Source organism: Felis catus, chromosome A2, assembly GCF_018350175.1.
Source record: "Felis catus isolate Fca126 chromosome A2, F.catus_Fca126_mat1.0, whole genome shotgun sequence".
In the NCBI taxonomy this organism is placed as follows: domain Eukaryota; kingdom Metazoa; phylum Chordata; class Mammalia; order Carnivora; family Felidae; genus Felis; species Felis catus.
The window spans coordinates 166,417,171-166,433,081 of NC_058369.1; the positions used below are offsets into that span (position 1 = coordinate 166,417,171).

At 57.6% G+C, this 15,911-nt stretch overlaps 1 protein-coding gene across 1 annotated transcript; it reads left to right on the forward strand.

Moving 5' to 3' along the window:
• Window positions 1-2,516: 2,516 nt before the first annotated feature.
• INSIG1 (insulin induced gene 1) lies at window positions 2,517-15,204 on the forward strand. Its single transcript, XM_023250896.2, has 6 exons — window positions 2,517-2,675; window positions 3,061-3,489; window positions 5,836-5,960; window positions 7,386-7,552; window positions 7,896-7,995; window positions 13,385-15,204. The coding sequence occupies exons 2-6, from the start codon at window positions 3,087-3,089 to the stop codon at window positions 13,412-13,414; spliced, it is 825 nt and encodes a 274-aa protein (XP_023106664.1). The 5' UTR covers window positions 2,517-2,675; window positions 3,061-3,086; the 3' UTR covers window positions 13,415-15,204.
• Window positions 15,205-15,911: the final 707 nt, after the last annotated feature.

Sequence of the window (15,911 nt, forward strand, 5' to 3'; positions counted from 1 at the left end):
CAGACTTCAACACACCAATAAGCTCGTGGGACGGAGAGTCCCTTTCCACACAGGAAGCCATAAAATACTTTCATAATGTTTGTACCTGTCCGGAAGGAGGATGACAACTCAAAATGACACTGGGAAGGTCTGCACGGCCAGGCCGAGTGGCAAGAGGGAAAACGTAAAGAAAACCGAGGGCACCTTACACCCTGGAGGACAGATACACTGAGTTCTGTGCTGTAAGGAATCCGCATATACAGCAGCTCCACTGGGAAGCAAAGAGCTATCGCTTCTGCCTCTTGGGCCTTATAGACCCGAACAAGCCAGTTTCTGAAAGCTGGTGAGAAGCTCCGTGCGTTTACCGGCATTTCCTATCGGAGTCCGTGACATGCCCACATTTCAGGGTCAAGACGGTGGGAGAGACACATCTCCGTGAGGTCCACACGCTGAGTGTATCGGTGCTTCTCAAGGTGCCTGTGTGATGTGTAATGTGTTTCTGTCCTGTTTCTACCCAGCGCTTGAGGCTGATGGGGGCGGGGACGGGAGAGACGCGCAGGCTTCTGAGGACGGATTGAAGAAGGACGCGACTATTCGGCGTCTGGTTGGATAGGTGTGCCCCCACTGATCCAGCTGACATCCTGCCGGTGGGCAGCAGAGCAGCCTTTGCTTTTCTTGCTTTGACAAAGTCCCAAGGCTCCTACGACAGGACGCACTTACACAAGGCGCGCTGGAGACAGTGGCCGGGACCCAGATCACAGCGCGCCATGAGGTCAAAAGTGCTGCGAACCTCCGGAAACCGAGTTTATAGTGGGGGCCAGGGCAGACGGAGAGAGGGTGAGAGCCTCCTGCCCTTCCCACGAGAAGACGTGACCACGGAACCCCCCCACCCCGTTCCCACCCCCACTTTGTCTGGGTCATGCTCGAGAAATGAAAACAAGTCACATCCCTCACAAATGCCACGTCCGGATTGTGCACGACGGTTTGAAAGCCACTTTGTCATAACGTGTGATGATGACACTTCTTAAAAATGTATGCTCTCGCGGATGTAGATTAGGTTAAGAGGTCACAGCAGCGTGGTATGTTGGACTGGGTGTGGGATACCTACACCACGACCAGGCGGTGTCTGGCCTGCAAGTGAGCCATGGCTGAAAACCCACTACTGGCCGGGGGGGCGGGGGGAAGGGGGGAAGGGGGGGCAACAGTGACCAGCTAACGAGTGGCAAATGTCTTCACGTAGCGCTCCTCAAAACTCTCCCAGGGCAACACCCCTTAAAGTCCAGGAGTGTGACCCCAGCACTGCAAGCACTGCTTTTCCTTGAAGTCTCCTGTTTAATCATTAAAAATGCATGCGAATCCTGCCTCCACCCCCCACCACCAAAACCAGGAACTTTGAGAAACATCAATCTCAGGAGGCTGTTTCTGGTTTTTTGTTTTGTTGTTGTTGTTGTCGTTTGTTTGTTTGTTTGTTTGTTTTTTAAGATTCTGGCAGATGGCCACAAGCCCCGATACTGGAGATGCCACACAGTGGAACCTCACACCGCCTGAGCCTGTGCGACGTCGTGGCCATCAGACTTGCTCTCAAGGTCCGAGTTCCTCCCAATCTCTGCTCCTCCGCGGACAGTGCCGCAGACCCGGCTCTTCCCCTACGGTTGCTGAAGACCCCGCGAAACAACAGGACCTCGCTCAACAAGATGTGGGTTTTGTGGGGCCTGATGTGACACACGTTGGCAAGCAGGACACAAACACGTACGCACCAACGCGGTAAAGTAATCTACTCTTCAAGAGGAGAGTCAAGAGTTCAGATTTCCTTTTTTTCTTGAATGGTGGTGGCTTGCTTTCGCCGGGTAAGGTAAGGAAAGACGAATGAGATTTTTACCATTTGCATTTGGTCCACAGACGTCACGTGGACCAGAGGTTTGTGGACCGCTCTGCCGCGGGGAAGCGGCGATGCACCTTTAACAGCACGCACGCCTGCGCGCGCGCGCGCGCACACACACACACACACACACACACACACACACACACACACACAGCGGAGCAGCGCGCCTCCGAGCCCCGGGGCACTGCACGCACCAGTGCACTCGCCGTAAACTAGCAGGTGTGGTGACCAGCCGGCGCCACGGAAGCCGGCCACACAACAGAGGTCGGAGCATCGTCAGGTGACTCGGCAGGTGCATAGCGATCACCTGTTGCCCGCCCAGTGGAGGGGCCAGGTCAGCAGGGGAAGCTCATCAGTGGGCCACGTCTACGTGACGATCGAGGGCCCAGGTTGTTCAACCGAGGGATGCCGCCCACCCGCTCCGGGCCAGCCCCGCTCTTCCCACCCAGGCCCGGCCGGCGAGTCCCCGAAGCCCCCTCGGTCCGTCAGTCCATCCGCCCGCCGTCCGCGCTCCCGAGCCAGCGCCGGGCGCGAGGCGGCGGTGGCGTGTGCTGACGTCATATGGGCCGCCCGCCCCCGATTGGCCGCGGCCGCCTCACCAGACCCCGAGCGGACGGGCGCGCGGGCGGGGCGGGGCGCGCGGAGGCCACGCCCCCAAGCGGCGGGCCGGGCAGGGTCACGTGACCCGCGGCCCCGCCACCGTCGCCCGCCTTAAAAGCTACACCGCGCGCCCCGCGCCCAGGGCCCAACTCCAAGCGGTCCGGGCCGTGACCACTTTCCACAGCGAGTCCGCGCGCGGGCGCCCCTCGGACAGGTAGGTGGGGCGCGCTGGGGATGCCCCGGGGTCGATGCGGGCCGGCGCCGAGCTCGGGTCGGGAGCCGGGGATCCGGGCGCCCCCGGCCCGGCCCCGGGGCGGGGCTGCACCCCTGACCCCTGCGGGCCGGCTCAGTGCCCCCCTCCGTCCGCCGGCCCCGGGAACTTGGCGCAGCTCGCGGGCGGGGTCCGGGAAACTTTCGGACTGGACGGGCCGGCAGTAGAGGTGCGTGCCCTGCTTCCGCGCAGAGCGGCGCAGCTGCGCCGGACACCTGGCCGCCCCCCTCCCCCGTCGGCGCACCGGCCAGGTGGGCTGAGGGGGGTGGGGTAGCGTCCCCACCCGGCGGCCGTGAACTTGACGGGGTCCCGCCCCCTCCCCCTGCAGGAACGCCGGCCGGCGCCCGGGGACCGATGCCCAGGCTGGACGACCACTGCTGGAGCTGTTCCTGTGCTCAGGGCGCCAGGCACCGGAGCCTCCCGCGAGCCGGGCCCGGAGGGCTGGCGGCCAAAGTGGGGGACATGCTCGGCCCCGCGGCGCTGGCGGCCCGCCGCGGCCCGGACCCAGACCCCGCGCCGGCTCGCGGGCCTCGGAGCCCCGGGCCGGGGGGGCGCGGCGCTGGCGGCGGCCCCCCCGGCAGCTGGCACCACCACCTGGTGCAGAGAAGCCTGGTGCTGTTCTCGGTGGGGGTCGTGCTGGCCCTGGTGCTCAACTTGCTGCAGGTGCAGCGGAACGTCACCCTGTTCCCCGAGGAGGTCATCGCCACCATCTTCTCCTCGGCCTGGTGGGTGCCCCCCTGCTGTGGGACGGCGGCCGGTGAGTGGAGCGGGGTGGGAGGGGGGAGGTCCGGGGTTGGGGCGGGGGGAGGTGGGCGCGCAGGGGCGGGGGCCGCGGGGGCGCCGGGCCGGGCTCCCGCCGACCTGGCCCCGGGGCCGCGCGCGGAGCCCGCCGCCCGCCGGGGATTGGCCGCCGCGGAACTGGTGAGCGGCGCGGCCGGGCTGCCATTGGCCGCGCGCGCCAACACGCTACCCGCGGGCCGCCGAAAACAAACCGTCACGTGGGCCGGCGGGCGGGGCGGGGCGCGGGTCAGGTGCGGGGGCGCCCGGCCGCTGTCAGCTGCGGGCGGGCGCGCGCGCCCGGTGCGCTCCCCCGGCCGCGCGCGTAGAAAGACACGGCCGATCCGGGCCCAGAAGAGCGCTTGCTGCTTCTGTAGTCACGCGGCGCCCGTCGGCCGGCAGACACTCGCCAGGTGCGGGCCGCGGCCTCCGCTGTACCCGCCCCTGCCCTCGGCGCGGCCCGCTCTGGTGCGCGGAGCAAAGGTGCGTCGACGTGCGGCAGGGCCAAGCAGGTGCGGCGACGGGGGCGCCCCGCTGCTTGCTGTGCAGCCGGGCCGCCGGCGTTCGCGGTCTGCTTATTTGTATCTTCTGCGCTTTGCTTCCTTCGCGCCTGACAACAGCGCTCTCTGCCGGTGCTCCATTTTACAGATGTGAAAACTGAGTCACAGAGAGGCTAAGCGACCGGGTCTAAGGGCCTACAGTACAGAGCAGGGCCACTGCTCACACCTCTGCGCACTGCCTCCCCGCAGTCGGGGGGTGTGTGTGCGGCGCACTGAGGAAACGCCGCACCTTCTCAGCACGCTCCCTGAAAACCGCCGGAGGGCCCAGGACTGGGAATGGGGAGCTGTGTTCTAGCGAGGACACATCCCTGGGGGGTACTGCACTTACTCCGCGGGCAGAATGTCTTCATCTTTGTTCTTAGAAAGGTAGGGTCCTGGGACGCCTGCGGGCGCAGTCGGTTAAGTGTCCGACCGCCTTGCGCTCAGGTTATGATCTCGAGGTTTGTGACTTCGAGCCCGGCGTCCGGCCCTGCGCTGACAGCTCGGAGCCTGCAGCCTGCTTCTGATTCTGTGTCTCCCTCTGTCTCTGCCCCTACCCTGCTCACACTCTCTCTCTCTCTCAAAAATAAATAAACGTTAAAAAAAAAAAAAAAGAAACTTAGGATCCTACTTTGCCTTTCTAAACCTGTAAGTAACACAGCTATACTATTAATTTTTTTTTTAACGTTTATTTACTTTTGAGACAGAGAGAGACAGAGCATGAACAGGGGAGGGTCAGAGAGAGAGAGAGGGAGACCCAGAATCTGAACCAGGCTCCAGGCTCTGAGCTGTCAGCACAGAGCCCGACGCGGGGCTCGAACTCACAAGCCGTGAGATCGTGACCTGAGCCTAAGTCGGACGCTTAACTGACTGAGCCACCCAGGCGCCCCCATAGCTATACTATTAAATATTCTTTTTGAGATACTTATCTAGATGCAGATTACATTTTTCATGCACATTTGGTACAGCAGTTTGTTTGAATCAAAAATTTGATTCTAAAAGTGAAATAGTTTAGGCTTTCTTTGCAATTGCAGCCTCAAGGAATTCCAGGACTACCTGAAACACAATTTCTCTTACTACCCCCCCCTCGTAAGTTTGTACCTGTTTCGCTTTTAACCTTCAAAGGTGAGATTAAATTGTAGCGAAATAAGTTACAGAATCATTTGCATTCCAGTTTTCAAATCTCCGAAACTAGACCTTGAGAAAATGTCGAATGAAATTGAAACCCGAGTTTCTAGAACCGAGCCTCTTGTTTCTCGGTTCAAGAGCCTGAAATACTTGCCTCTTTCATAGGACGCCAGGTGGATGTGCTCCCTGGCTTCCAAGCCTCAGCGTTTCAGTGACTTGACCAGCTGAACTTTGTGCCCCACAGTCGCTCCCGTGGGCCTGGATCCCCAGCAGCCCGCTTTGCTTCTGGCCTGGAACCCCACACCCTTCCCCCGTCTAAATTCTCTTTATCCGATCCCATGCTTTAAAGTTCCGTGTCAGTAAAAACTCCCTAACTCCTCCCGACCACAGTAAGCTCTTGTAGTTACATAACCCTTATCACTTTACACATGAGAAAACAAACACGAGGATCCGGGTCCCGTCAGAGCCAGTGTGATCCTTTTGTTCTCAAGGACAACAAAAATGTAAAGTTAATCTTAATTAAAATACTGTATTATTCTGTAGCACATACGTTTTCTAGGGAAAGAACTGATTTGAGTAACATGTTAACAATTGCCACGTGGAAAGCCTATCACCTTGAAGCTGGCACAGTCTAATACTGTTTTGTTTCGTTTTAACAGCTGTTGTCGGCTTGCTGTACCCGTGCATCGACAGCCACCTTGGGGAACCCCACAAGTTCAAGAGAGAGTGGGCCAGCGTAATGCGCTGCGTAGCGGTTTTCGTTGGCATCAACCACGCCAGTGCTGTATCCTTCAGTGGGTGTGCCGGGTCCAGGGCATTCTCGTGGGTTCCGTGTTGCAGCGTTTTGTGACTTTCAACCAGCGTCTTACTGTATAGGTCACTTGAATGGTCTCCTTCCAGCTATTTTGTTTCAAAGCGTGCCGCTTGGTTTATACTTAGCGAGAGTTTTCAGAGTTTTCGAAATGGTGCAGGGAGACTGTCAAAATAGTACCAGCAGCAGAGTGGACTTCTTTGTTCTGCCTTCTGTCAGACAGAATCTTCTGGTTCCTTGCAGTTGGTTTTGTAAATCCCCTCGTAGGTTCCTACCTCGCATCTTCCCTTGTGAAGATCCGGTTTCTGTGGCCCAGTGACCGGTGGCTGGGGGTTCCTCTTCTTGGGGCCACTGCTTCCAGAGGTTGGGGAGAACCCCGTCTCTGCTTCTCTGCCCCCTCCCTGGCCGTGACCATGAAGTTTCAGGGACCGACGTGTTCTCTGGAGGAGCCTTTTTTTTTTTTTAAGTTTATTTACTTATTTTGAAAGAGTGTGTGTGCATGTGGGAGCTGGGGGGGGTGGGCAGAGAGAGAATCCCAGGCAGGCTCTGTGCTGTCGCACGAGGCTCAGTCTCACACACCGTGAGATCAGGACTTAGCTGAAATCAAAGTCGGACGCTTAACCGACCGAGCCCCCCGGGTGCCCCCGGAGTAGGGTTCCTAATGGAAGGTCCCCAAACTTCCAGAGTCCACGGGTGGAGTATGTTGCACAGACTTATGTTACGTGTCTGTTGTTAAGTGCATTTTTCAGGAAGATAGGCCATCGAGTACCAGGTCTCAGAAATTTGGGGTTTCTTTAGGAAGCCTAGGTCCTATCTTGAAATTTTAGAGAAAGGTACTTTAGAGTTACTGATTCTTAAATCTGCTCTACCTGTATTTTCTTGAAACGAGTTTCAGGAAGGGGTGTTACAGGCTAGCTTAGCTCTGACAAATCTGTGTTTTCACCACTTGATCAGCAGTGTTGTGATGAAAGGCAGCTAGCTGTGTCTCCATCAGGCGCAAGTGTGATTCTGCTGCCAACTGATGAGGTGTCTTTGAGGCGCCACGAGAGAAGAGTGTTTGCTCCGTTCAAATTGCTAATGAAAACGAAATACAGAATAGCGCCTCCAGGTGGCTTACCAGCAAAATACGTTGTTGCGTGCTCAGAATGCCGGCAGCCGCGGCGTTCAGAAAGTTTCCGGGTAGAATTGTGGGTTTAACCCAGTGATCAGAGAGGGTCCGTCCTCTTGTATCCAGCAGATCTGGACACAGCCTGGGCAGGACTGTCGGATGGAGAATCTCGTGCTACGTAATGAAAACACAAACGCGTGTGGGATCTGGAGGGGGTTGTTGTTGTTGTTGTTGACTTGTATTTGACGGCCTTAAACGTCGCTGAAGTTTCCTTAGCCTCACGCCTCCAGAAACTGGATTTTGCCAATAACGTGCAGCTCTCCTTGACGTTAGCAGCCCTGTCTCTGGGCCTGTGGTGGACGTTCGACCGGTCGAGAAGCGGCCTCGGGCTTGGGATCACCATCGCCTTCCTGGCCACGCTGATCACTCAGCTGCTGGTGTATAACGGCGTCTATCAGTAAGCACGGGCTCCCGACTCCGCCTTTGTCCGCGAGCTGTCACCTGACTCCCATGAAAAACACCCGCCAGGCTGGGCGGTCAGGTTGTATGCGCACACACGTGGCGCCGATTTAGGCAGGAGAGTCTCAAAAATGCATTTGCTGTTGATGCACACGTTAAAAACGTGCCGTCTAACCTGGGGGGAGACGCAGCAGTCACGGCAAGCGCAGCATTCCGCCGTGGCCCTCCCACGGCGTGTCGTGTCGTGTGCCTCCCCGGTGAAGACAGTCCACCCGGAGGCGAGCCCGACTCGGGGAGGCCGAGTGCCCGGAGACAGGTCTCCTCCTCTGTTCTTTCTGCAGGTACACGTCCCCGGATTTCCTCTACATCCGCTCCTGGCTGCCCTGTATATTTTTCTCAGGAGGCGTCACCGTGGGCAACATAGGACGCCAGCTGGCTATGGTACGTGAAGCAATCAGCTCTGCTGGCCTGCTGCAATCGCTTTATGTAATACGGTGTGATTTGTGTTGACGGATGTCTGGTTGGGACTCAAGAACAACAGTTACTAGAACAGCATAGTCTTGAAAAAAAGTAGCTAACGGTCCCGAGGCAGTTCCTCGGTATGTGAAGCTTCGGGGATTTGTAAACGCGTGATGAGCCAGGAAGTAACCAGGGTTCCCGGGCAGCCCGTCCTGTTACAGGGCTGTTCGGTGACGGGTCTGAGCTCTCCATGGAAAGCGGCAGAGGAAAGTTACTGAGATGGTAACGTGAATGGTTGGAAATGAGCCCCTCGCTGACGCCGCGGAGACCCCGCGCCCGGGTCGGGGCCTGGCCCAGCGAACGCTGCCCTTCCCGGGACAGGTGGCCCCGGGGCGGCGTGGGGGGTGCCCCGCGTCGCCGTAGACCTCCCCCCTGCCCCCCCCCATCACTGGGTAGATGGACTCCCCCAGCACGGAGCCGTGTCCTGAGAGCCGGAAAGGCAAATGAAGTCGGGAATAATTATGGCAGTTCTATTCCGTAGTTAAAAGTTTGCGTTTGAACACTTTAATAAGAGGAAATCAACTTTGGACACGTAAGCGTTCCTTGGCGTTGACTTAGACTCTGGGGCTTAAATAGAATGAACTGAAGGAAACCACGGAGACTTCTGAGGGCCATTGCCCTCAGAGATAAACCCTGGGGCTTGCTCAGAAAAGTTATCTCGGTCCCTCACATGCTATTTTTAAAACAAGGCATTTATTAGTGCTGATGCTCACCAGTGGGAGCTGAGTCTAAAGGCTACTCGGCTGGTTCACAAAAATAGAACTAATTTCAAAAAGATAGAATGTGTGGCATGTCCCGCTGGTTCCTGAGTCCATCGTTCCGCCCTCTACCCCTGGAGGTTCTGTGGATCCTGCCCCAGAATGAGAACTCGATTAAAATACCGTTTCTGGCACTCACAGTGAGGATCAGAGGATTTGACGTGTGTGTGTGTGTGTGTGTGTGTGTGTGTGTGTAGATGTACCTATAGATTTACATCTAGATTTTTGAGTGATTTCTATACTCAACATGGGGCTCGAACTCACAACCCCGAGATCAAGAGTCCCGCGCTCCACCTACTGGGCCAGCCAGGTGCCCCTTGACTGGGTCCTGTTAACACTGGCCGCAGCCCCACATCAGACCTGTGCCCTGGCTCCCTCCCTCCCCTCCCAGCCCCCCTGGCTGCTCTCCCCAGGAGACCCGGGCAGGTCCACCGGTGCTTGTGCTGGTTCTTAGTCTGGTAGCTTCCATAGAGAACCCCTAATAGGGCTTCCAGGACAAAACCGTCCTCAGCCAGGGTAACCCTTCACAATATTAAAATTTAATAACATTCAGTGAATTGTCGTTATTTGAGGCCGACGGGCCGATGGTGTTCCGTGTGCGCGAAGACGTTTTTGAACCAGGTTCAGGACGTGAGCGCGTCTTCGGTAGAGGCAGAGGCTTCACACGTGCGCGAGTTGCAAGCGGCTGGAAACGGTGGGAGGAAACTTCTTTCAAAGGAGCCGCGCAAATCGTTACCTTTGAAAATACTACCGCTTGGAGACTCAGTAAACGATCCTGGGTGGGCCCCTCCAGTCATCTTGGTGCGAATTTGGAAATTAAGTACAGGTTGTCCGGATGAGTGTAAGACACGTTGCTGTCCTATGGCGAAATGAGGAAGGGCCACGATCCCTTCCCTCCCGGGTCATCAAATCTCCGCGCCCACCCCGCTCGCTCGCTGTTTTTTCCACCCGTGAGAACGTAAGTCCTTCCCGCTGGGTCCCGCCCGCAAAGAGGGTGACCGAGACCTCGGGAGCGCGGGGCTCCCTTCCCCGGGACCAGTGGCGCCCGGGCCGCCACCCGCTGATACGGCTCCAGGGCAGGGGCTCAGCCTGGTCCTCGTCCTGTGGGTTTTCAGAGAGCAGGGGGCCGGAATCGTGGGCCATCGACCCTGGGGGGCAGCACCCCCCACCCCCGGAGTTGGGGGATGGGGAGAGCAGGGTGTGCGGACGGTTAGACGTGGCGGCTTCTGGAGAGAACCGCACGCGGCCTTTACAGTGCGATTTTTCTGGTCGTGAAAGTTACGACGCGAACGTGACTGTCGTGGTCCTCCCCGGGCGAGGTGTGCAGGGACCCGTCCCACGGCCTGTGGAGCACGCCGTGCGTGCGGTCGCGGGGAAGCCTGGTCGCGGCGGCTCCTGGAGACCGGTCAGCTTACTCGGGGCACGACCGTGGCGTGAGGCTGCCGTGGACGTGGAAGGCGGGGTCCTCCCCCCACCGCCCCGGGTCTGTCGGCGGGTCCCTGCGTTCCAATTCTCTTGGCCTCCACCCCTGGAGGTGTATGTGCCAGCCCCTCCCGAAAGCAGCGCATCTTCCACGTCGGTGCTCGGGGAAGGGCCTCCGCTCTCCAGCGGCCGGTGCCGTGGGCCCCTGAGCCCGGCAGCCCGCCCTGTCCACTCTGCACCAGGGCGCTGCCCTCTGTGCCCTCTCGGGGGGCACACAGATGGCCTGCTGAGCTCACGCTGCCACAGCATCGACAAGAGAAGCGCGTGAGGCCAAAATTGTGTTCTTTGTGGGAATGGAATCGGGGGTGTCAGAAATCGAATGGTCTCAGGCTGAGTCAGGACCAAAGGGTGAGGTGCGCGCTCCAAATAAACGTTTCCCTGCCTCGCTGTGTTTTCACGGGGCCTCCTTTTTCGGGGGGCTTCTCCCCCCGACCCCCACCCACCCCCCGGCACTGGCAGGAGGTGGTCCCCATGGGCTGGAGGCGTCGAGGGCCTGCAGGTGCCTCCCGCGGCCCGGCCCCGATTCTGCGGAGCCCAGGGCAGCGCGCTCTGTCGAGTGAGCCCCCCGGCCGCCCCCAGGGCAGCGCCGAGGCCCGCGCCCCCCAACAGCCTGGGGGAGACGGCCCCGTTCTGCAGGTCTGTGTGTTGGGGTCCCCGAGTGGTGAACCTTGGAGCGTTGCTCTCACCGCTCTTGTGGCGTCTTGAAAGGCGACACTGTGACAGGGTGGGCCCTTGCTGGAAGCTTCATCATCGAGGACACAACTACCTTTAAAAGGACAAGTTAAAAGAGGTGCTTTACAGAGAGAGGATACTTGCGCCTACGACCTTAATTATCCTCTCTTCAGAGAAATGGAAAAGTAACAGCTTTCTGTAAAAACAGGCCTACTCTTTGCTCAAAATTCGAAAACTCGTTTCCGCCCTTCAAACCCAGGAAGCTGCTCCATGTGTCAGGGGTGGGACCGGCCCGGCCCCGTCCTTGGGCCCTGCCCGCAGCTCGGTCGAGCTGTCTCTTTCCCACAGGCCTTTGCACCCGAGCCGTTTGCGTGAAAAATGAACCCGGCTTGGTATTTTAGGGGCGGCATCTGAGAAGGAACTCCACCAAGTGGGGCTTTTGTGACGGACGTGCCTCGAGTGAGGAACATGAAGACGGGGGCCCTGCTCAGGCCAGCGCTGCCCACACCTGACCCAGTGTCACCGGGGGCGCCTGCCCTGTGCATCCCTGCCCCGACTCCATCTGGGTTCTAGAATCCTCTTCTGTCCTTCCCCGCGGCCCCCTCCCTGAGGAAGAAACGTAATTACCAGAAGGATGGCCACGTCCACAAGCCACAGGTGGGCTTTGCTTGTGGTTCAGTGGTTCGCGTGGCTTTTTCTACATGGTATTTGTTGTCAGCCCGGCGTTGGAAAGGAAGTGATGAGTCTGTAGCATAATTTTAGAGAAATTTCTATTTATCGCTATTCGTAGCTTCAGGTTTTTTAAAAAGCTAAGGCTTCAAACTGCTTCCAGTAGATGCCTGCTTGCCGCCGGGCTGCCCCGGCCGCGGGCGTTGAACTTGCCTTTCCTGTTTGTGATTGACCCGATCGGCTGCAACACGGATCACGCCGGTGTTCTGTTCGAGGGTGAATTAGCACTCGCTGTGCACGGGTGTGCATTTTCGTTGTCGGCTGATTTCACCTTTTATAACAACAGTTTGACGCAGGACCTGGTGTTAGCCCATTTTAAAGATGGGGAAATGGAGGCTTGGGAAGGTTAACAGCTCGCCCGGTGGGCGCAGGGGTGTGAGGCGGGCTGGGCGGGAGTACGCGCCACACCGCCCTTCTTGCTTCTTGCGTGCTGCTCGCCTCTGCCGGCAGCCGGCAGCCCTCCCTGTGGCTCTTCCGTGGGGCGCGGCCCCTCCCACCCCTGGACACGCTGCTTTCGGGTCGCGCGAGTGCGGTGCCCGGCCCAGGCTGACCCGTTACCTCTCGCCAGCGGTCACTCGTGTTCATACAGAAACGCCAGACCTAATCTTAGTCTCCCGTGGGCCGTGGACTCCAGGCCTGTTCTCTGCGTGTCTCGGCAGGAGCATGGGCCTCCTCCCAGCGCGTGGTGGGTCAGCCCCCGGGTTCCCGTGGGTGACGTTTGTTCGGGACCGTCCTCGTGTCTGTGGTTGTCAGTTCGTGATGCTTTCGGGTGACCAGTTGTGAACGGAAGTCGTGCTTCCCTGGGGGAGGAATGAGCACCCCAGAACCCCTGGCGGCCTCCACACCCCCACGGCACTCCCCACGGGTCCGGATACACGCAAGGTCTCAACCTTTTGTAGTTGACTCGTAATGGTCAGCCCTGCGGTCTGGTTGCCAGACGGGGAGGCCGGCGGGCACCCCACACTCAGGGCAAGAAGTGTTCGCTGCGGGTGTTCCCGTGCCCGTCGATAGCTTTGTGGCCTCAGGAACGGCATCGGCCCTGCTCGTCCATCAGCGGGACGCCCGTCCTCCAGGGAGGAGTCCCCGGCGGGGCCTGGGGGGCGGTGGGCACCTGCGGGTGAGGGTCGCGTGAGGAAGTGGGGTGCAGAGTATTTCTGTGTTGAGGGAGGCAGAGTCGTTACTCTGCGTCCTAAAGCAACACCTGTTTTGGGCCCCTGTCTCCCCGGGCGGTGGAGGGGAGAGGAGCAGCGGAGAAGCGGGGGTCCGTGCAGGTGGGGGGCAGAGACCCCCTCACGGGAACAGACCCATCCTGCACAGAACAGCATGCTCCCTTAGACCTCAGGGAGCCACACCCCCGGGCCCCGTCCCACCGGCCTGTCCCACCGCCGGCGGCCGCCTCCCTGCGGGTGTGGGTTTGGTCTCCACCCACACAGCAGCTTCACTGAGGGCTGTCCACGCCCGTGTCACCTGACGGTCCCTGATCCGCCAGGTGGGACGGGTAGCTCCCGGCCGGGGGCAGTGAGGAGGGCCCGGGCCGCTGTCTCCCACGCTTCCGTCGCCATCACCTCCCGCGTCAAGGCGGTTTCTCTTGGCCTCTCAGGGTCCACGCGGGGCTCCCTGCAGTGTGCACGCACGCGGTGCTGACCAGCGGCCACTCTTTCTCCACACAGGGTGTTCCCGAGAAGCCACACAGCGACTGAGTCTCAAAAGCCACTGAAGAAAAGCACGATTTGGGAAGAAAACCTGTGATCTTGGATTGTGACAAAGATGATCTTTCTCCTCCGTGATCTGTTTAGATTGGGTGACTGTCCCCGTGACTCCCGGAAAAAGAAGTCCCCCGTTCCAGAGCGGCAAGCGAGGGGAACCGCCGATGTCCAAGCGGACCTGCGCCACACGCCCGTGCCTGCGTCCGCTCCGACGGGGCGGGGGTTCGGGCAGGCACGGCTTCCCGAGTATTCGATCTCATTTATGTTATTAAAAGCAAGTTGCCATATTTCAAAGCCTTGAACTAAAGCCTAATTACCAGCTCTTGGTTTCGTATCCGTGCCCACAAGGGATAGCTTGATGGTGCTTTAACAAAGGTGAAGTGTGGTCTAATAGGAACCGTATTTATCCAAGAGATTTTTTTTTAAATAGGGTTGTGTAAAAAGAGAAGCGGCCGGGAGCCCCGGGAGGCCCGCTCCCACGGTCGCGGCGCGGAGACCCTTCGCGCCCTCGTTCCCCCCGCGGAGCCCTGTGTAGACAATCTCACCGAGCGCAGAAGGCAGCGAAGGCCGCGGCTCTCCACTGTGACCTGCTGGAATTCTCACCTCCGTATTTGCGAAGTTTCATCCCAAATCCACAATCCTCTAAGAGGGAACGCCTGTCTGCCGTGTATCCTTAGCCAGAATTGTCTGTCGTTTCTTTAATCCTCCAGAGCAGAGATGACGATTTTTCCGCAGCCCTATGGAATTTGCAATCTGTGATTGCCTTGTAAAAAGAACCGTGCACATATCACCACGTTGAACATTTGGTGTTTCTAAATACTCAAAGATCTCGGTGAGCACAATGTATTCACTTAATGGCATAGACCATAGTAGACCCGCTTGGCGAGGGTTGGGTCTCACACTTCAAGTGCAATGTATCTGAAAACCAATCTGAGCCTTGTATTCTCTTAAATATTTATTTTCTTTTTTTTAACGTATGAGATGTTAAAGAGGGATTCTCCATTTCAGTGCTGCATGGAGGCAAAATTCAGCAATAATTTCTTTCAGTTATGAAGTTACTCTGTTGTGCCCTCCACTGAGCCCTGGTCCTTTGAAATACTCCAGTTTTGTGGGTTTAGTAGACTTGTAATTTTTACTGACAAATTTACCTTTTTTGTATTTTGCAATTTAAATGTTTTTGTTTTAAATTTTCTGTGAAGCGATTTCATGAAGAGACTCCTTTTGACTAGACGCAGGCAGTCGGCGGGACGGGGGTCGGCGCCCCTGGCGCCTGTGGCCACGTGTGCTTGGCCTCGTCCGCGCGATGGGTTTGTGGTTCCTTTGTTCTGCGAAAAACGCCTTGGAGTAAATTTTAGGTGGCTGTGTAGCTGATTTGTTTTCAAGGAATTTTGTCTAAAAGAAAACGGGGTCGTTCCGCACCTCGAAATGACCCCTACGCGTTTTCTGAAAAACCGGAAGTTATTAGGTGAAAGCAGTAATTGAATCTTTAAAATATACTTGATCATGTACAAACAATAAGTATTTTTTTTCTCTTAAACTGGAAGTAAATCTCTGTTAGAAATAATGTAGCCAAAAAAATGTGAATCCGAAGAATTTTTTTGCCAATACTTTATAGCAAGTATATGAACCAAAGTGATTTGAGTTTGTAAAAATGTAAAATACTATGAACAAAATTTGCACTATCTGAGATATGGACATCTAGTGAGGTTCACATTCGCACTAAGTTTTCAGCGTTGTGTTCTTTTTCCATTCGTTTGTTACTTTTATTAAAGGTTCAAAACCAACCATCATATTTATGAGTTTTTCTTTAAAGGCGAGGGGGGCTTCTCTGTAGGATGTTAGAAGGCGAAATGGAGAACTGTTTTATAGCTCTTCAAATTTGGCTACGTTTCTGTACAGCCTCTTGGGAAAACCCCACTTGAGTGTATTTTCTGTCACGGTGGAAGGCGACGGGCGGTAGTGGCCGTGTTCACACCCCCTGCCCCCCGCCCCTCGCCCTCCTCCCTGACTCGGGGAAAGCCAGGCGCCTGCTGTGTCTTCCTCTGCCCTCTCCCAGGAGCGCTGTGCACGGTCTTGGGGTGACAGGGCCCCTTCTCCCCATTCAGATGGGTGTCCAAGGGCCTCTGGGCTCCCAGCAGACAGAGCCCGGGAGGAAGGGGAACGTGCTGAGTGCCCGCCAGCATGGCAGGCCTGTCCCTCCCCACAGAGACTCCAAATGCTGCCTGAGTCCAATTCATGTGGCTCCAACGTGGGATCGGCCACACCGACCCCGTCCATACCTGTGTTTGAGGGGAAGTCCGGGGAGTGGGGCGCTTCCTGAACCATCTATCTGGTCAACAAGGGAGGAATCCTGTCCCATTTCATCACGGGCCGGGCACCCAGTCACGCAGATGCCTCGTCCCCACTGTCGGAGGCCCGAGCAAGGCTGAGTGCGGGAACCCGGGACGGCACGAAGGTGTAACCTCACATAAAGAGTGAGATTGAAGAGGAG

What these genes read in the sequence shown, in the direction of transcription:
- INSIG1 (XM_023250896.2), top strand. Translation starts at nt 3,087, where the DNA reads ATGCCCAGGCTGGACGACCACTGCTGGAGCTGTTCCTGTGCTCAGGGC. An exon ending in CTGCTGTGGGACGGCGGCCG is followed by an intron (nt 3,490 to 5,835) that starts GTGAGTGGAGCG and finishes TCGTTTTAACAG; the next exon opens with CTGTTGTCGGCTTGCTGTAC. An exon ending in GTGTATAACGGCGTCTATCA is followed by an intron (nt 7,553 to 7,895) that starts GTAAGCACGGGC and finishes TTCTTTCTGCAG; the next exon opens with GTACACGTCCCCGGATTTCC.